A 20487-nucleotide genomic window follows, 5' to 3' on the forward strand; every position below is an offset into this window, starting at 1 on the left:
CCTCATCCAGTCCATTGTCGCAGCCAGGCACCAGTTCAGCACATTGACAGCCTCACTTGAAGAAGATGAAAAGGAGAAATAGAGCTGCGTGTCATCAGTGTACTGATAGCAACGCACTCCAAAGCTCCGGATGACTGCACCCAGTGGTTTTATGTAGATGTTGAACAGCATGGGGGACAGAATTGACCCCTGTGGAACCCCATACTGGAGAGTCCAGGGTGCCGAGCAATGTTCCCCAAGCACCATCTTCTGGAGCTGACCCATCAAGTAGGAGCGGAACCACCGCCATGCAGTCCCTCCCACTCCCAACTCAGCCAGTCTTCCCAGAAGGATACCATGGTCAATGGTACTGAAAGCCACTGAGAGATCAAGAAGAATCAACAGAGTCACGCTCCCCCTGTCTCTCTCCTGACAGAGGTCATCATACAAGGATGTTTCTGTGCCAAAACCAGGCCTGAAACCTGACTGAAATGGATCCAGATAATCGGTCTCATCCAAGAGTGTCTGGAGCTGACCTGCCACCACTTGTTCAAGGACCTTGCCCAGGAATGGAACATTTGCTACCGGCCTATAGTTATTAAGATTTTCTGGGTCCAGGGAGGGTCTGTTCAGGAGTGGACTCACTACCACCTCTTTCAGGCAGCCAGGGACTGCCCCTTCTCGCAGAGAGGTATTAATCACTTCCCTGGCCCAGCCGGCTGTTCCATCCCTGCTAGCCTTTATTAGCCAAGAAGGGCAAGGATCCAGTACAGAAGTGGTTGCACGAGCCTGTCCAAGCACCTTGTCAACGTCCTCAAGCTGTACCAACTGAAACTCATCCAAGAAATCAGGACAAGACTGTGCTCTGGATACCCCACTTGATTCACCTGCTGTAACACTGGAGTCTAAGTCCTGGCAGATGCGAAAGATTTTATATTTCTGTTAGGTGGGCTCATCACACCATCACAGTTTCAACAACTGGTGGCTGGGACTGTTGCTCCAGAGAAAAGGCTAGAACCATTTGGCAGAAATAACAAAGAAACAGATTTTGGCTAAGCATTAGGAAAACCATCATAATTGCAAGAGCTGTTCAACAGTGGAACAGACTGTCTTGAGAGGAGGTGGGCTTTTCATTACTGGAGGTATTTAAGTAGATGCCTCCGCTGGACAGCCATATGTCAGGGATGCTGTAGTCATAAGATTCCTGAAATGAGAATGGAGTTTGGACTAAGGCTACATTCACACTGTACATTTATTCCACAATTATTCCACTTTAAACAATCATGACTTCTCTCAAAGATTCCTGGGTAGTATAGTTGGTGAAGGTTGATGAGAGTTGTTAGGAGACCCCTATTCCTCCTGCAGAGCTACAGTTCCCAGAGTTCTCTGGGAAAAGGGACTGACTGTTAAACCACTCTGAAAATTGTAGCTCTGTGAGGAGAATAGGAATCTCCTAACAACTCTCAGCAACCTTCACAGACTAAACTTCCCAGGATTCTTTGGGGAAAGCCATGACTGTTTGAAGTGGAATAATAGTGGAATAAATTTATGGTGTGAATGAAACCACAATCTCCAAGATCCATTCCAATTCTAAAAAATTCTGTGGTTCCATTCTAAGGGCACAATCCATCTCACCCTTCCACCAGGCTGGGGTAAGTTGGATGCTGCAGATCCCTGGCACTGCCAGGCGGCTCCCAGCTATGCTGGGCTATGCCAAACCCGCTGGCAGCTGCTGTCTGCCACCAGGAGTATTGTCGTTCAGGGTCTCAGGAGGTCTTAGACCCCTTACTTTTTTGGGAGCACAGTCTCAGCAGGGTCCCTGTCTCCAGCTTCCTGTGGGCCAGTCAACATGAAAAGGGAGTGTGTTAGCCACTGGGAAGAGTCTTCTAACATGCCTTCTTGTCCTTTCCTGCTGACTGGAGCTAAACAGAGTGAAAGGAAGTGAGTCAACCACTGAGAAAAAAATTGTGTTATATTGCCCACTTTCCAGTCCTCAGGTATGGAGGCTCATATTAGAGACAAGTTACTTAATTTTGTTAGACAATTAGCAATTGCACATTTGAGTTTTTAAAGAACTCTTGAGCATATGCCATCTGGACCCAGTGATTTGTCAGTTTTTAATTTGCCAATAAGGCTCAGAACGTCATCTCTTGTCACCACTATTTTCTTTGGACACCCTTCCTGTGAAAGTTACGTCAGGCACAAGGATCTGCCCAACATCTTCTTCTGTGAAGACAGATGCAAAGAGTTCATCTTCTCAGTAGCTAACATTTTCCCCTTTCATGCTTAAACAAAAAAGGATGGGAGGGGACATTGCTGTGACTATCATGAGGGGACCCTGCACTTCTGAATTTGCCACTATGCTACTGTCCACCACAGCAGAGATGTGGCTCCGCCAGGAGTCTCCCAGAGCTACTGGGGGTCCGCCGGGACAGCCAGCCTGGCAGACAGATACCCGGCGGAAGCTGGCAGAAGGCCCGAAAACAGGGTGTTCCAGAGGCATAGGGGGAGGAGCCGTGGGGGGGACTTACAGAAGATCCTTCTCGCATTCAGACCCCTCCCCCAGGTCACAATCCCCCTTTGAACTCCACCGTCCAAAAGGCATATTCCCAAATTAGCATTTGTACATTGATATGTTCTCATGTCTGTGTTTGCTCTTGACATTCTCAGAATTAGGAGAATTTGCTTCTTTCTCCACACTTAATGTGTCTTGTGATTCCTGTTGCAAGGCAGGCATGCTGAAATTACTATTTCCATCTGGCCTCCCAGAAACACGAGACTGACTTTCCTAGCGTGCATTTTAAACAATGCATGAAAGACGTGAGCTAAAACAAATGGAGACCTGTAAAATTTTACAGAAATTGGAGGGTGTGATCTGAAGGAGCTCACAAGCACCAAAACCTACATTGATGGTTCAGAGGAGACCGACTTAAGGAGTGAACATCCGTCTTTAATCTGTCTCTGTTCAACCCCGTGGCAGTCACTGTTTGAAGGTTATCTTCTCTTACCACCCATTCCTTTGTGAGAAACCAGTAAATGCTTGAGGACAGGTGTTTCAGAAATCTGTGTGATTTTAAGCACTGGTTAGAAGTACATCAGAAGAGCCCTTCTGGATCAGGCTAAAGGCCCATCAAGTCCAGCATCACATTGGCCAACCAGACGTCTAGAGGCACGACCTGAGTGAGGTAGCACTCTCCCCACTTGGAATTCCCAGTGGCTGGTATTCAGAGGCATACATTTTTGGGAGGAGGGGGCTGGCAAAATGCCATCACTATAACACCTCCCTCCAGGTTAGGCCCCCTTCCTTGATATTGTCATCATGACTGCGTATTCTCTTGATCTGTTGCTTAAAGAAGCAGGTAAACAGGAAGTGATAGCAAGGAGGAGATTTAGAAGGACCAGGGGCTCCAGGGATTAGTGATGGGTTCCCTGCTAAGGTATGGACCTTGACAGGTGCCAGATGATGCTGAGCACTGACCCTAGCATCAAATAACTATTTGATAAGTGCTTCCCCGCCCCCAATTTTCTTTATCCAAAAATTATTAAAATGATCCTGCCCATTCCTTCAGCTATTGGACAGCTGAAAATTGAAAATTAGTTTTTTATTTTAATGGCTTGACTTTGGTTTAATGGGCATTTGCTACTCATCTGTCTCTCCGCCACTTCTGTCTACTTCTCTGTCCACCATGCCCTTTCACCATCCACCACACAATAGGTTATCCATTTGTCTAACATAGCCTCCCAGCAGCTCTTTTCCAGAACTACAGACTTGGAATTAAGGATGGGAGATGACTATTTCCCTGGGCCACCAATGAGCCCATGGGCTAATAAGCCTTTGATCTTTGGACCATGCAGGATTACGATGTATTAGCTCATTATGTAACTTTGCTCCTGATATTGTAGATTCCCCATAAGCAGTTTGATTTTGCAAATTTGCCTTGGCAACAAGATGGCCTAGACATTCTCATGGTCTCATTCCAATGCTTCTTTCCCTTGGTCAACAACAACAGCAACAAAAAGATTTGTAATACTGTTGGGAGAGCTGTGAATCATTAACCGTTAGTGAGCCAACAATCTGCTGATTAAGGCATCAAGAGTACAACCTACAAGGAACTTGTCCTGCACAAACCTCATTGAAAATAAATTATTAGTGGATTGTGTCTGAATCTACAAAGACTTGTACATTGCTGAGGTCCTGATCAGAAACAGAGGTAAACCTTTGGAGAATGAATGTGTGGCAAATAAGTTTGTGGAATGATTTTGCTTTGTAATATGTTTAAAATAATTATTAGCAAGGACCTCCTAATCATCAAGCAATCATGTAAAGAGGGAAACATTAATAAAATCTGCTATTTTATGAAACATTTTTACTTTCCCATAGTGCACGTACATTCAACAAAAGCACTCATGAGGAGTTCATTCTGGACATACTAGGACAAATGTATACAAAAGGTCAGGGGTGCATGGGCCTGCATCACTCACAATGTCGCTAGGCATCTCCCCTCCAACACTGAACTTAGCATGTTTAGCACAAAGGTCTGGAAGTTTTGTTGTTGTTATTACAAGGAAGCTTTTTATTTGAATGGCCTGATTTGGTTTAACGGGCACTTGCTATTAATTTGCACAGTCAGGGAAACATTTATTATTATTATTATTATTATTATTATTATTATTATTATTATTATTATTATTATTATTATTATTATTATTATTATTAATAATAATAATAATAATAATAATAATAATAATAATAATAATAATAATAATAATAATAATAATAATATCCTGCCCTTTCTCCCAGTAGGAGCATAGGCAGCTTAAAGTCATCTTCAGCCTTTAAATTAAACACATGAGGGTTGAAAGTGGAGGGGGCATGCCAGTAATATTAGGGAAGAGCTGATGCATGCACCCCATCCCTCTACACATCTTTGTCTTCACATGCCCAGGCTAAACACCTGAAGATGACTTTATAAGTCATTGCAAAAGATTCCCCCCCCTCAACTTGTCATTCTTGTGAATTTAAGTTTACCTATAGCAGAATTGTAGCAGGGCAGATTGCAGACTAACCCCAGTATGGCTAGGTTCCCCCATGGTTTAGATTAGAATGCTGTGGTGGAGAATGATAGACCCTGCACCACATGAGCAGAAGTTGTTGCTTGAGTGTAAGTGTATGGAACTGATATAAAACTAGTATGTTATCTGTTGAACCTTGATTACTTCTTCAGATTCCACACAGGTGTTGGTAACATAGGTTTCCTATGCAGTACCACAGTTTTTACAGAGCTTGGAAAAGTTACTTTTTTAAAACTACAACTCCCATCAGTCCCAGCCAGCATGGCCACTGGATTGGGCTGATGGGAGTTGTAGTTCAAAAAAGTAACTTTTCCAAGCTCTGAGTTTTTGTATATGAGACTGTGGTAGGCAGTCTGATGCAGTGTTGTGCTGTGGTTAAGGCAGGGAATAGCAAATGTGGTGCCCTCCAGATAAGATGGACTATGACTCCCATGAGGTCATACCTGCATGGCCAATGGTCAGTGATGATGGGAGATGTAGTCCAGCAACATCTGACTTAAGGGAACGGTGCACAGTTAATTCACTTCTTTTCTTTTCTTTTAAAAAAATCAGATTGTAGAAGAGGGTGGGGCTCTCATTATGATCTAAAAACAACAAAAGGGAAGGGCTAATGAGTCATGAATGGTACAGAAGCTCATGTGTACTCCAAGTAGCTTGTTGCCATTTCTTGATTCACTATTGGCTGCAGACAAGTAGCTTGGATTTAAAAGTGCAGTGCCCAAGGTTTCTATATGCTTTTACTTCTTTTTCTCTCTCCTTTGGTTCCCTCCCCCCACTTGCATTCTCATTCACATCACCCTCTCGTAGAGTGAAAAACAACATAGCTTACCTTTTTATTGAAAGGGGAAAAATGCAATGCACTCCTTGACACAATAATGATTAACCTGTACCCTGTGATAGTTACACACTAGAGTGGCAAGTTTCATGAATGCCAGGAGGCTGGGCACTTCTAACACCACAGTGTATACCCAGAGCTTTATCAGTCCCAGGAACTTCAACAATACCCATATAGCTACTAAAACATGCTAAAATCTTATTAAGATTATTAAGACTATGCACACCCTCTTCTGATCCCTATGCCTCTCTGCAGTTGTCTGGAGAACAGGTCTGTGCCCAGGTGCTGTGGAACTCTGGTGGCAGAGAGTATAGACCTGAGAAATCCTGGGCCACATCATATCACAGTTTCCCTGGGACTGGTTTCCCACCCCACCAGATGTGGGCTAAGGCACAAACAAGGAGAGCAGGAAACCTGTAGTATGCAGGGAAGTGAGATCCAGAAAACTGTCAGATGAGAGTTCATCCAGGGACATATTATTATTATTTAGCATTTATTGCCCACTCTTCACCCATAGGTCTCAGGGTGGGTTACAGCAACCTTAAAATACTGTGTTGAAAACAATTAAAAACAATCAGAATCACAAAGTAGGGTGGGTCCTAAAAATATACATATCAGCTGTGAAAGGCCAGGGTAAAAAGTTGAGTGTGAGACTTTGGGTTGGTTCTCTTCTGTAAGCAGTGACCATGGCCAGGGGTCCAACAAGGTTTAAGAGGCAGGAATTCAGGATAGGATGTTGATGCATGATCTAAGAAAGTGTAGTGTCAGTTGGGCAGAACTGATGCTAAACCATTCTGAGATCCCTTTATGGCTGGAGTTCTTTCGAGTCTCACAACTCAAATGCAGGTCTTAGAACCAGATCTTCAGTTCTTTACGTAACTGCACATCTCAGAATGCACATAAGTCACGTGGCACATCAAAGGCAGACATTTTTCATGTGTGCACATGTGTGTGTGGTGTCATGTGAATTTTTTAAAGCCAAGCTGAAGGAAGATAAGAGTTTCAAATCTAATTATTTGCCACAGCTTTATTTGTTTATTTATTTGACATTTTTAAAAACCACCTTTCAAAGCAAAAAGCCCACTCACACAAATACATTTTAAAATGGAGTATAAATCATTAAAACAGCATAAAAATATTTATAAAATAAATTTAGAAATTTAGCAACAGGTATCAGTTAAAAGTAGATTGGAACATCCAGGTCTTTAAGGCCCATTTAAAGACAGTCTACATAATTTGCATATTCCAAAACAAAATGTGAACCAAAACATCCTTTGAAATTCACACTTCTCTAAATTTTGCAATTCAGTTCTCCAGTCAAGGAATGTGTACAAAAATGTATATATACTGTGGTAAAGTTGTATTAAAAAGTATATATTGGGTAAAATAACATACACAAATGCATTGCATAAGGGGAAATTACTTTGCAAAAATATGTGTATTAGGCAAAAGTGCATGCAAAAATCCATGTATTAGGAGAAATTCACACTAAAATGCTTGATGAATATTCATAAAGACTTTAAAAAAATCACAAACTGTTGCAGAAAAGCGGAAAACTGAACTCAAGATTGGAAAAAGTAACCGAGAGGAACCAAAATGTCTTACCCCAGATGCTGGTGGGACCTGAAGAGGATGATATGAGGGTCAGGCAGGTTCTGCATTAGAGTGGTCACAGCAGTTTGATGAAATAATTCTGTTCTTATGGTCCAATTTATTCCTGAGTCAGCAGCTGAATAGCACATGTTTCATTCTTCCATGTTCTCTGCTCCAGCCTGGCTCGACAATGGAGTGCTGAGGATGAGGAAGAGCAGGAGAGGGAGCGCAGGCGGAGACACCGGCAGCTGAATTCTACCACGGAGGCAAAGGAGGAAACCTCCAGCGTAGTACAGAACATGACCAGCCGAGCATCAAATAGGTATGTGCCTGTTGGGAATGGGAAAGCAGAGCTAAATGCTCTGGAGGCTGTGGCTTGGTATCACAGTGTTGGGGAAATGCTTAAGACTCTGCCTAACTTCACAAAGCATAGATGAAACAATTTCTGGCCTGAATTTCATGGGGCCTAAACAAAATTCCATTGATTTTGACGTCAGGTGAAGTTTTTCTTTTTACTTTAATGGACTTTAATCTAGGTTTTAGGAAGGTGAGTAAGAACATAAGAGCCTGCCGGATCAGGCCAAAGGTCCATCTAGTCCAGCATCCTGTTCTCACAGTAGCCAGCCAGATGCCTATGGGAAGCCTGTGAGCAGCTCCTGAGAGCAACAGCAATTTCCCACTTGTGCTCCCCTGCAGCTGGTATTCAGAGGCATGTTCCCTCCAACACTGGATGTAGTACATAGCCATCATAGATAGTAGCCATTGTTAGTCCTAGGCTGTAAACACACTAGTCACCAGATCAAAGCATTTCCATTAGCCACATCTGGAGGGGGAACAGGTTTATCTACGCTACTGATCAGTTGCAAAATCTCTTGGAAGCAATTAAAAAAATGCTTTCAAGGGGCTCCTACCAGGTTTTAAAGGGGAAAGGGGCAGGGTTTGAGTAGCATCATGTGCTAGAAGAGAGACATGTAGACGCACTGGCACTGGCAGAGCAGTGAGTGTGTTTCTATCTTTATTCTCCATGGATTTACCAATCCCCCCTTTAAAGCCATTCAAGTTGGTTTCCAGCACTACATCTCATGGGAACATAGTTTAACAACATGTTGTATGAAGAAGTTCCTGCCTTTGCCTTTTTCATAGGACTGGATAGGAAAACGGAATCATAGATTGGAGCTGAACTTTGCTTCCTTTCCCTTTCCCCCCTTCCATCTACAGCCCCCTGAATGAATGTGTGAACGCGTAACAGAAAAAAAGAATTATGATGATGACTACATTTATTCTGTGATTTCAAACAAGCGAAGTATTGTATACTGGATGCTGAATTCAGCATCTGAGAGTCTTAAGAAGCAACTTTCTAGCTCTTCTGCCCATAAAGATAGATGTGAAACATTGGAAACTGCTTCATATCAGTTTTGACTGGTGGTGGCTCTCAAGGGTCTCAGGCAGGAAGCTTTTCCCCATCACCTGATCCCTTTTTAACTGGAGATGCCACAACTTTGGCATACAAAGCATGTAATCCACCACTAAGCTATGGTTCCTCCCCCAAATAGTGGCGAAATTTCAGAAGTCAGACAAAAAGTAGCTTCCCCATTGACAGAGGAGACTTCCGTACCCTTACATTGCTCTTTCTCCTTCCCAGTTTATTTTGCAAGAAACATTTCTGATTGTTATTATCATCACTTAATAAAAATGAATGGGGAGGAGAGAGAAGGGGAATGATTCATTTCCTCACTTTTTCTTTCCACTCCTCCTGCCACACTCACTGCCCATGCATGGGGTTATTTTTCCACTGATCCCCTCTCCCATCTGTCCTCTCTCTCATATGAAGGTTTACATGTGTTTTCAAAAGCTGTGTACCCACATTAACATACACAGGGCATAGATTGGAGAGGTTTCCAACTCAAAATGTGCATAATTACGCATCTTTAAATTGTTGCCCAGTTTAATTGCAGTGTAAAGCTCTATGGCCAAAATGTACCAAGACATTTGGTGTACTGCCCTAACGACTAGTAAATGAACAAGTAAAATTCCCTCTGTACCTGGTTTGGAAGTAGGAATGGGGGAGAAATTCAGTTCAGTTCTCATTTAAAGGCGAACCTTCCTAATTCTCATTCCAAAATAATATGCAAGCCAAAACACAGCCATCTTTTGAAATGTGCACTTCTCTGAATTTTGCAATGCAATTCCCCAACTAAGTAATGTGTACATAAAATGCATATACGAGGGTACTGTATGCATGAAAATACATACATTAGTGAAAATACAAAACTGCATATTAGGGGAAATTGCTTTGCACAAAATTGTATATTAGGCAAAATTAAATACAAAAATGTGTACGTGAGGAGAAATCCACACTAAAAAGCTGATGAATCTTCATGAGGACTTTAAAAGATTCAGATACTGATGTGGCAATATGGAGAACTGAACTTTAGTTTGGAAAAAATGAGAAACTGAAAGAAACCAAAATTGACTGGTTCACCCATCCCTATTTGGAAGTTCCATCTCCGTGCAAGCTAGGTTAAAACCTGGAGGCATATTTTGCAAAGAATCCATTCACCTACTGTAAAAAACCTAACCTGCAGTGTCCTTAGCGCTCCTTCTACAGGGAACTTCTGAGAGCTTCTCTTCTCATTTTATTGTAGGTTCCGTAGCTCTTCAGAGGTGAAGCCCTCAAGACTGGGGAGCTCAAAGCCAGGAAATGAGAGGGCACTGGTAGAGGCAACAAATCAGCAGGAAGACAGAGGAGTAAGGAGGAGAGTGGAAATGTTAAATAATGTGAAACAGGATAAGAAGGAGACCCTGAATGCCAGGAAATTGGAAAAGGAAGCTGCTGAAAGGAAAGCTAAGCCCCCCTCAGAACCACCTCAGAAGCAGAAGGAACCCATAGTGGAAAAATGTGAAAGCCTGGTTCACCCAAAGGAGCCTGATGAAGAAAAGCATCAAATTGTGGGTGAGGGAAAAAAGGAGAAAACAGTAGAGAAACATGAAAACTTGGATCAGAGTGAGAAGGACCCCAAAACACACAAGGATCTGGTCTTTAGCGAGGAGCAGCAGGTGCCAAAGGCACCCCAGCCTCAGGGAGTGGCTGCAGTCCAGAATGAGGTGGCAACACAGCAGCCTCAGCGAGCTTCTTGGGAGCGTAAGAGCATCAGCCGGCTTGAGGTCAAGATTCAGTCCAGAGTCAGGAACTTCCCGGAAGGTGCTCCAGCTACCGTTGGACCGCAGGTACGTGATCTTGGTATTTTAGAGGGAAGAAACGGAAACCAAAGGGCTGGGAAAGCAAAGGAATGAGATGGGGACTGGATCTCAGTGCAAATTGGAGGTGGATTGAACTGGAGAGATGGTCTGACTTCAGTCTCCACAGTTGGCAGCTTGTGGAATCCAAGTTGGTTGGATTTAGTAGGCAGCCTTTAGCAACCTGATGTCCTCCAGATGTTTTCGATTACAACTCCCATCAGGCGTTGTAGTCTAAATCATCTGGAGGGTGCCAGGTTGGTGAGGACTGTGGTACGGAATGGTTGAGTAGCTCAGAGATGACCTCAGGGATACTGAGGGACTTACTGAGTCCAGTCCAGTGTCATTAGGTACTCATCTAATGTTGTGTAACCCTAAATTTTAGTACTATTGCCTACTTGCTTTCCCTTGTTCTTGCTCCTGCAATGACACCTAGAAGAATTCTAATATGAGAGACGTAATGAATCTTCCATGGATATCACTTGCACTTTTCCTCAGGAATTCCAGAAGGTATAACCAGGCAGGGCCTATCATATGTGCAGTGAATCCTATACAGAGCTAGTCAGAAGTAAGTCCCACTGAATTTAATGGGATTTATATCCATCCCGGGTAATTTTGTGTAGGATTGCAGCCTACACATGGGAGAATTGCTAATCTGTTGGAGCTCTTGATCCTATAAATTGGAGGTAGGCAACCTTTTTTTCTGTTGAGGGCCACATTCCCTTGGGGTTAATCTGTTGGGGAGTGCATGCTAATGATGCACGGAGCCAGAGTTGATGATGGACAGAATCAGAAGCAAAGGTGATCTGGATTAACTAATCTGGAATGAAGGCCGCCCTCCTTCAGTTTTTTTTTTTTTTTAATAATTTTTATTCAAATTTTTCCAAAAACAAACAAAACAAAGTCAAAAAGACATAACAATACATCAACAAAAAAATGAAAATAAAATAGTTGACTTCCGATTTGTCGCAGATCAGCTATAAGTATATAATATACATCAAACCTGTCCCTTAATGTATACATACAGAGTCCCTTTTCTCCATAGGCTGTCTTAATTAATCGTCAAATCCCAGTATCATCATTTTATTTTGATCTTTCAACAAAAAGTCTAAGAGAGGTTTCCATTCCTTAAGAAATGTATCTGTCGATTTTTCTCTAAGTAAACATGTCAATTTATCCATTTCTACTAAGTCCATTAATTTCAATAACCATTCTTCCATTGTTGGTGTTGATTCCATTTTCCACTTTTGTGCATATAATAATCTTGCTGCCGTAATCATATATAATATTATTCTTCCATATTTCTTTTCTATTTGTTTATCCATAAAACCCAATAAAAAAAATTCTGGTTTTGACTGAATATTTATCTTTAGAATTTTTTGCATCTTCCTACCTATCTGTGCCCAAAATAATTTCGCCTTTTTACATGACCACCACATATGATAAAAAGATCCTTCTTGTTGTTTACATTTCCAACAAACATTAGAGACATTACTATACATTTTTGACAGCTTTTCTGGAGTCATGTACCAACGGTACATCATTTTATAAAAATTTTCTTTAAGATTATAACATAATGTAAATTTCAAGCCTTTTTTCCACATATTTTCCCATTGATCCATTTGTATGTTATGACCAAAATTTTTTGCCCACTTTACCATGCACTCTTTTACTTGTTCTTCCTCCATATCCATTTTCAATAAAAGTTTATACATTTTTGCAATTATGTTTTCATCATTTGTACACAAACCTATTTCAAAATCAGATTTATTTATTTCAAACCCATACATTTTCTTGTCCATTTTATATCTTTCTAACAATTGTAAATATGCAAACCAATGAAAACTATATCCTTCCTTTATCAATTGTTCTCTCTCTTTCATTATGTATTCTCCATGTACATTTTCTAATAGTTCTTGATAAGTTAACCATTTCTCTTTTCCAGACATTTCTCTTCTATAAAACGCTTCTTGACTTGAGACACATAATGGTATTTTCGAATAAAACCTTGGTTTGTATCTATTCCATATTTTCAACAGAGGACGTCTTATAAAATGATTATTAAAGTCTACATTTACTTTTACTTTGTCATACCATAGATATCCATGCCATCCCCACTTCAGATTGTGGCCCTCCAAATCCAATAGTCTTTTATTCCTCAATAAGATCCATTCCTTTATCCAGACTAAACAGCAGGCAGCAAAATAAAGTCTCAAATTTGGTAATCCCAGTCCTCCTCTTTCTTTAGCGTCTTGAAGTAATTTAAATTTAACTCTTGGTTTTTTTCCTTGCCATACAAATTTAGAAATATCTTTTTGCCATTGTTTAAAAGGTAAATCAGAGGATATTACAGGTATTGTTTGAAACAAAAACATCATTCTCGGTAATACATTCATTTTTATCACAGATATTCTACCCATTAATGACAGTTGTAGTTTATCCCATCTTAGCAAGTCTTTCTTAATCTCTGTCCATAATTTTTCGTAATTATTGTGAAACAACTTTGAGTTTTTATTTGTCATAATGATGCCTAGATATTTCAACTTTTTTTCTATTGTAAAATCTGTCTTGTCCATTAACTCTTTCTGTTCCCTTAAAGTTAAATTTTTCACCAACATCTTTGTTTTTTGATTGTTGATCTTAAATCCTGCTAAAGGTCCAAATTCTTTTAATTTGTCCATCAGTATATGAATTCCTTCCAAAGGGTTTTCTAGTACAATTATCAAATCATCAGCAAATGCTCTCAATTTATATTCTTCTTTTTTTATTTTTAATCCCGAAATCCTTTTATCTTGCCTTATATCTCTAAGCAACACTTCTAAAACCAGAATAAATAAAAGGGGAGATAATGGACATCCCTGTCTTGTACCCTTTTGTATTTCACATGAGTCCGTTAAGTCTCCATTAACAATTATCTGGGCCTTCTGTGATGTATAAATCGATCTAATCCATTTTATAAAGTTGTCTCCAAAGTCCATTTGCTCCAAAACCTGGAACATAAATTTCCAATTCAAATTATCAAATGCTTTTTCAGCATCTAAAAAAATCAGAGCTGCTTGTTTATCATTTCGTTGTTCTAAATATTCCAACACATTCAAAACATTCCTGACGTTGTCACGTAATTGTCTTTTAGGTAAAAACCCTGATTGATCTTCCTGAATAAATTGTTGCAATATTATTTTCAATCTTTCAGCCAAAATCATTGTAAAAATTTTATAGTCATTATTCAGTAGAGATATTGGCCGATAATTTTTTGTTTTAGTTAAATCTTGGTCCTCTTTAGGTATTAATGTTATATTAGCATTTTTCCAACTATCCGGTATCTTTCCCTCTTGCAAAATAGAATTCATTGTAAACTGTAAAGGTAGCAGGAGTTCTTCCTCCAAACATTTATAATACATTGCAGATAGCCCATCTGGTCCTGGTGCCTTTCCTAATTTAATTTTATTTATAGCTTCAGATATCTCTCTTGACGTAATAGGGCCATTAATAACTTGTCTCTGAAAATCTGTAATTTTAGGCAAATTCTGTTTAAATAAATACTCTTCTATTTTTTCAGATGGAATTTCTTGACACTTATACAATGTTGAGTAATATTGATGAAAAATCTTTTTGATTTTTACATTGTCTGTCAGCGTCTCATCTCCTTCTTGTATCTTTAAAATAATATTTTTTTGACGTTCTTTTCTTAATTTATATGCTAACCATTTCCCAGGTTTATTTGCAAATTCAAAAGTCCTTTGTTTGGCAAAATTTAATTTCCTTTCAATTTCTCTAACTGTCAACATTGATACTTGCTTCTGTAACATTTTAATTTGATTTACAATAGAAACTTTAGCTGGATTCTTTTTCAATTCTTCCTCTTTTTGTTTTATTTCTTCCAAAATTAATTGCATTTTCTGTTGTTTCTTTTTTTTTAATTCAGAATTACATTTAATAAAGTATCCCCTCATAAATGCCTTACTTGTATCCCAAACAATATTTTCACTTGTTCCTTTATGTAAATTATATTCAAAGAACTCCTTTAATTTCTTCTTACATTCTTGTACTACTTTATCATTCTGTAATAAAGATTCATTTAGTCTCCATCTAAATCCAAGATTTTTTTTTTTTAAAGTTAATATCACAGGATTATGGTCCGAAAAAGTTTTTGGTAATATATCCATTTTAAAAATATCCTTCGCTAAAATTTTTGACATCCAAATCATATCAATCCTCGAAAATGTTTTATGTCTTTCTGAAAAATAAGTAAATTCCTTTGCATTATCATTTATATATCTCCAGGTATCCACCAATTCTAGATGTTCCATGAGTTCAAAACAAATCTTCGGTAATTTACCTTGTGTCTCTTTGATATTTTTTTCAGAAAGCCTATCAATTTTTGGTGAGATTACCCCATTCCAGTCACCCATGACACACCAATGCTCATATGAAAACTCTGACAATTTTTCCATAAGTCCTGTATAAAACCTTGTTTTATCTTCATTGGGGGCATAAATACCCACTATCAAAATGTTTGTACCTTGTAAAGTAATTTCAACCCCCACAAATCTACCACTATCGTCCAATAATACCAATTTAGGAAGCAATTGTGGGTTAATATAGAGAACAACTCCATTTTTTTTTTTTGGTCCAGCTGAAATAAATTCTTCACCCAAATTTTTACAAATCAAATATTTAGAATCTTTCTTCTGAATATGAGTTTCTTGTAGACAAATTATATCCAATTTTAATTTTTTCAAATAATGGAACACTTTCTTTCTCTTCTGCGCCGTGTTGGCTCCATTTATATTCCAAGTTAGGTATTTGTAATCCATCGTTAAGCGTGTATTTTAAAATTTGCCTGATGCTCCTTTTGATCCATCATCTTCCTTCCCCTCCTCTGCGTATCCTTGTTGACTTTGTTTCCCAGGAACTGTATCCATATCTTTGAGTTTATCTTCTTCCATATCTTTTGAAGCTTTTCTCAAGAAGTCCCTTGCTTTTTGAACAGTATTCAATCTATATTTCTGTTGTCTGAATGTAAAAATCACTCCTTCTGGAACGTCCCACCTAAATTGAATTTTGCATTGCTTAAGTTTTTCTGTAAGGAAAGCATATTCTTTTCTCTTACGTAAAAGTCTAATAGGAATTTCCTTCATCACCAGTATTTCCTTACCATCAATTTTAAAGGTATATTTAAAGTGTTGCTGTAAAACCATATCTCTGGTCGTTTTCTTTACGAAGTGAACAAGCACATCTCTTGGAATTTTTTTCATTGTTGCATATCTGGAGTTAATTCTATAAACTTTGTCTATTTCAAATTCCATCCTATCTTCATTCAAGTCCAGAAATTTTACTAAAGCATTAACAATTTTGTCTCTAATGTCTTCACCTGTTTCCTCAGGGATTGCACGGAATCTCAAACAATGCTCTTTATTTCTCATTTCAGTCATAGCTAAATAGTCCAAATTTTTTTCTAGTTCCAGATTTAGTATATCTGTTCTATTCTCCAAGGTTTGTACCTTTTCTTTAGTATTTTTTGCATCCTCCTTTATTTGCCCAATTGTCCCTTTAATCTCATCCACTTGTGTTTTAATATAGTCTTTTATATCTGTCAATTCAGTTTTCATTTCCTGTTTAATTTCCTGTTTTATAGCATTAATCCCTTCCATTATTTTTTGAAACATTTCTGGGGGTATATCCTCTTCCTGTGTATCAATAGAACCTCTTCGCCCCTGGGCCTTAGTTGTTTTTTTAGTTGTCATTTTCAAAAAGAGGCCTTTAATTTCTAAAATTAATCACTGTTTCAGAACCTAAGGGCAGTCTATTTCTTCTTTTTTTCCCTCCACCAAAAAGAAGAGTTAATATTCCAGGCCTGTAATTGGAATCCAGCCAGCACAACACAGTCCTTATCTGCATCCAAGAATGCAAAACAATTCTGGTTGCCAAGACTAAACAATTAGTAGCATATACGAGCAGCGGATTCATCCAACAAGAAATAGTCCAAAGAGAAAAATAGTCCAAAATATAATAATTACCTCTCATCCGTTTTTAAACTTTAAAAGTCCAAATTCAAGCCAGCTTTTTGTCGTAGAAAAGTAAATAAGTTGTTTATATTTTCTTTCTTCCTTAATTATATTTAAAAGAGAAAAAGTATGACTCACCCAGGTTTCTCAATTGCTGATTCATAAACAAATCCCTTTTATTGCAGTAATTTAAGCCAAATGATAAGGTTTAGGCAGAAGTGGGCTCGCTGGTTAAGAACGTTTTTTTTTTTAAGAAAAGAAAAAACGCTTCGCTTCATTCCAGTCCAGCTTGCGTGAAAATCCTGACTCCGTCTTCAGCCGATCGGCTTGCCTTCTTATCTCAGGAATTTCCTGATCAATTCCAGCCGCCGACAGCTCAACGAAGTCTTGTGGAAGATCTGATCGGTTCTCCTGTACCTTGGAGAACATTTAAGCCAGTCCAAGATTCCTCTTGGCTGACTTTTAACCTGAAAAAAGCTTCCTCTGAGGCAGAGCTCCCTCAGAGACAACCACCAGCCAGCACCACTTCCCGGAAGTCCAGCGCCCTCCTTCAGTTTTCACCATAGCTACTTCAAATTAGAGTTCCCAGTCCTATGCAGGTCTACTCAGAAGTAAGCCCATCTGGGTTTGATGGGGTTATTCTCAAATAGATATATGGGGTTTTGTGGTGTTGTTTTAAAAGTACAATAGACCAATACAAGTACTGTTCTGGAAAGCAAGTGAAAGTAATTCCTGTCTGACTTTAGTGTGCTATGCACACACACATGGGAGAAGCCTACCAATTTGTTCTTAGTCATCTTGGTGTGGGTAATATTTTGCCCAAGCTAGTCAATCAAGAAAAAGTTTAGAAATATTTACTGCCCCTTCCAATTGTTCTGAAATTATGTAGACAAAGGGGAAAATACTTTTAAAAGCCAGGAAAAAATAACGAGGGAAGGAACTCTGATGGAATGGAAGAACAGGACAGTTCCAGAAGGCACTGTAGGCTACATAAAATGAAGATGTGGCTGCAGGTTGCCCACCTGTGCTATAAATAAATGCCACCTTAAATTATTTTATTCATGTGTACATACATAAACCAACTTTCAGGGAAAAATGCCTCCTAAGGCAGCTTACAACTATCCGTATAAAATGAAATATTAAAACTATTTTTAAAGTTTAACTTCAGCTTCCTTAAACCTGTATTAAAAGCTAGCATAAACTGTGTCCCTGCAGCCCAGCAAATGCTACCAAGTAACAGTAGCCCTGACCCACAAACACTAGTAACAAGCCTGGTGCCAATGGGCAGCCAGACTGTAGATTGGCCAAGGGCCCCTGGTGCTGAGAGGGTCCCCTGCCAGTGAGAGGGTCCCCTGCTGCTGGGGCTGGGTGGGTGTAGCTCCCGCTCCATGATCTGAGCTAGCATCGGATCGCAGAGTGGCAGTCACCCTCGCAGCAACAATTGCCCTCTGTTGGCATGGGCTAGCTATTCAAAAACGTAGAGGAATAAAGCTTGCCTGATTTCATTCAGACTTCAATTCCATAATTGAGAGGCCATCACAGAGAAGGCCCTGTTCTGTGTCCTCAAGATTATTAGATCCATCCCAGTTTTTTATTGTAATCCACCCTATAGCTTCTTGATTCATATTTGTTTTCCAGGCAACAGAAAGAAGTAGTCTCAAATCAGAAGAAGCTGTAAGCTCTCTCTCTGGTCAAGATGGATCTGAGGCTCCCTTGCTAGTCTCTCATCCTGTGATTACCTACAGTAGTTCATTCAAAAGGATCAGTCCAAGGACTATCTCATTTCGGGTAAGCATTAATGATCAAGGCAGGAAAATATCCCTCATATGGAAAGGACAGGAGCCCACTTCATGCATTATTCATATGCATGGGACTTCATATATAATAATAATAATAATAATAAATTTTATTTCTAGGCCGCCTATCTGGCCACACAAGCGGCCACTCTAGGCGGCATACAAGATAAAGTAAAATACAACATACAAACTACATAAAAACCCAAGAACTACAATATAAAACGAAACCGAACCCACCCATAGCTAAAACCAATGGCACCCAAAACAAAACAAAAGACAAAACAAAAGACAAAAACCCAGGCCACCTCAGCCAGCCGGCTTATGTATCCCTCCAAAGAGGGACAGGTGATGGAAATTAGTCACAGCTGGCTGGGTACCTGGGACCTGGTCCTGCAGGAGGCACATCTGCCAGGCAGCAGTCCCACTGGGAAGGGTGGTGGAGATGGTGTTCCAACAGCAGCAGCAACAGCAGGCTCTCCTTCCCTGGGTGGCGATGTTCTTCTTCCTGCAGGCACTGGGTCTCCCAGGACACCTCAGCCAGCCGGCTTATGTATCCCTCCAAAGAGGGACAGGTGATGGAAATTAGTCACAGCTGGCTGGGTACCTGGGACCTGGTCCTGCAGGAGGCACATCTGCCAGGCAGCAGTCCCACTGGGAAGGGTGGTGGAGGTGGTGTTCCAACAGCAGCAGCAACAGCAGGCTCTCCTTCCCTGGGTGGCGATGTTCTCCTTCTTCCTGCAGGCACTGGGTCTCCCAGGCCACCTCAGCCAGCCGGCTTATGTATCCCTCCAAAGAGGGACAGGTGATGGAAATTAGTCACAGCTGGCTGGGTACCTGGGACCTGGTCCTGCAGGAGGCACGTCTGCCAGGCAGCAGTCCCACTGGAAAGGGTGGTGGAGGTGGTGTTCCAACAGCAGCAGCAACAGCAGGCTCTCCTTCCCTGGGTGGCGATGTTCTCCTTCCTGCAGCTGACCCTACTCCCTATGTCCACATGTTGAGTGTGGATATGTGCTAAAGCTCTAAATGTTTAGATTTCCACCTGATTGGGAACCCTGCACAATCAGGGTTCCTATGGCATGGAAGCCTATGCATGCAGAGCTCTATATCTATGCAGAGCTCTGCATAGACTTCCTCCATGTGGACAAGGTTGTAGAAGGATGGGACCAAGAAGTCACAAGATATCTCAGATGGAGCTTGGAAACAGCATCATTGTCCCTTCTGTGCATGGTGCCCCCTTCGTGCAAAGGGACTAAGGTCTTCAAGTTGGAGAAATACTTCCTCAGTTCATTATCAGCTCCGTTTTAAGCATCTTTCAAACTAGCTAGGGAAAGAGCCTATTTCAGATGGGCACAGATTTCCCAGAGTTCTCTGAGAAGAGGGTCTGGCTGACTCTATGAGAGGAATAGGGGGTCTCCTAACAACTCTCAGAGCCCTTCACAAACTACCCTTTCCAGGATTCTTTGGAGGAAGCTGTCATTGTTTAAAGTGAAATAATAGTGAAGGCATGATGTGAATGTGGCCTATTACTATTAGAATATTAAACAATGCATTTGGTTACTTTTCCAACAGATTTTCATAGCTTTTATTACTGCCTGTATATTTTCCAAAATATGTGCAAGCAGAGACCATTTAAGTGTTGAGCCCTAACTTGCAAATATTTTGACAGAAAAAGCGGTGATCTGTACACATGTGTACTCTTTTTATATAACTGGTGCTGTATGCATGTAATTTATAAAAGTTGTAGGAAAAAAGTGGGCTGCAGTACAAAAAGTTGGAATCCAGTACACCATAAGAACACCTGAAACAGTTTAAGCATTTTGTATAATTTTTTATAGATCTATTTTCTAAACGGTGAATCATTACAACTTGGTTTTTCAGGGTTTTTTTGTCATGATGATGGGCGATGGAATTGTTTCAACATGTGCCTGGATGTGTGCCCCAGTCCAGGCATGGGGAACCTATATCA

The 20487-nt window shown here is 40.2% G+C and overlaps 1 protein-coding gene across 4 annotated transcripts in view; it reads left to right on the forward strand.

Annotated features, from left to right (window-relative positions):
* The window catches only part of LAD1 (ladinin 1), a 40879-nt gene that overhangs the window by 9647 nt on the left and 10745 nt on the right, over nt 1-20487 (forward strand). For 2 of the 4 annotated variants that reach the window (XM_061631880.1, XM_061631881.1), the window contains exons 2-4: nt 7659-7802; nt 10126-10708; nt 18364-18513. In XM_061631880.1, coding sequence (XP_061487864.1) covers nt 7659-7802; nt 10126-10708; nt 18364-18513 — 877 coding nt within the window. Of the gene's footprint in view, nt 1-4053; nt 4191-7658; nt 7803-10125; nt 10709-18363; nt 18514-20487 lie in introns of those variants that run through there. The other 2 variants (XM_061631883.1, XM_061631882.1) reach the window with 2 other exon arrangements.

The sequence above is a fragment of the Rhineura floridana genome, chromosome 6 (assembly GCF_030035675.1).
Source record: "Rhineura floridana isolate rRhiFlo1 chromosome 6, rRhiFlo1.hap2, whole genome shotgun sequence".
In the NCBI taxonomy this organism is placed as follows: domain Eukaryota; kingdom Metazoa; phylum Chordata; class Lepidosauria; order Squamata; family Rhineuridae; genus Rhineura; species Rhineura floridana.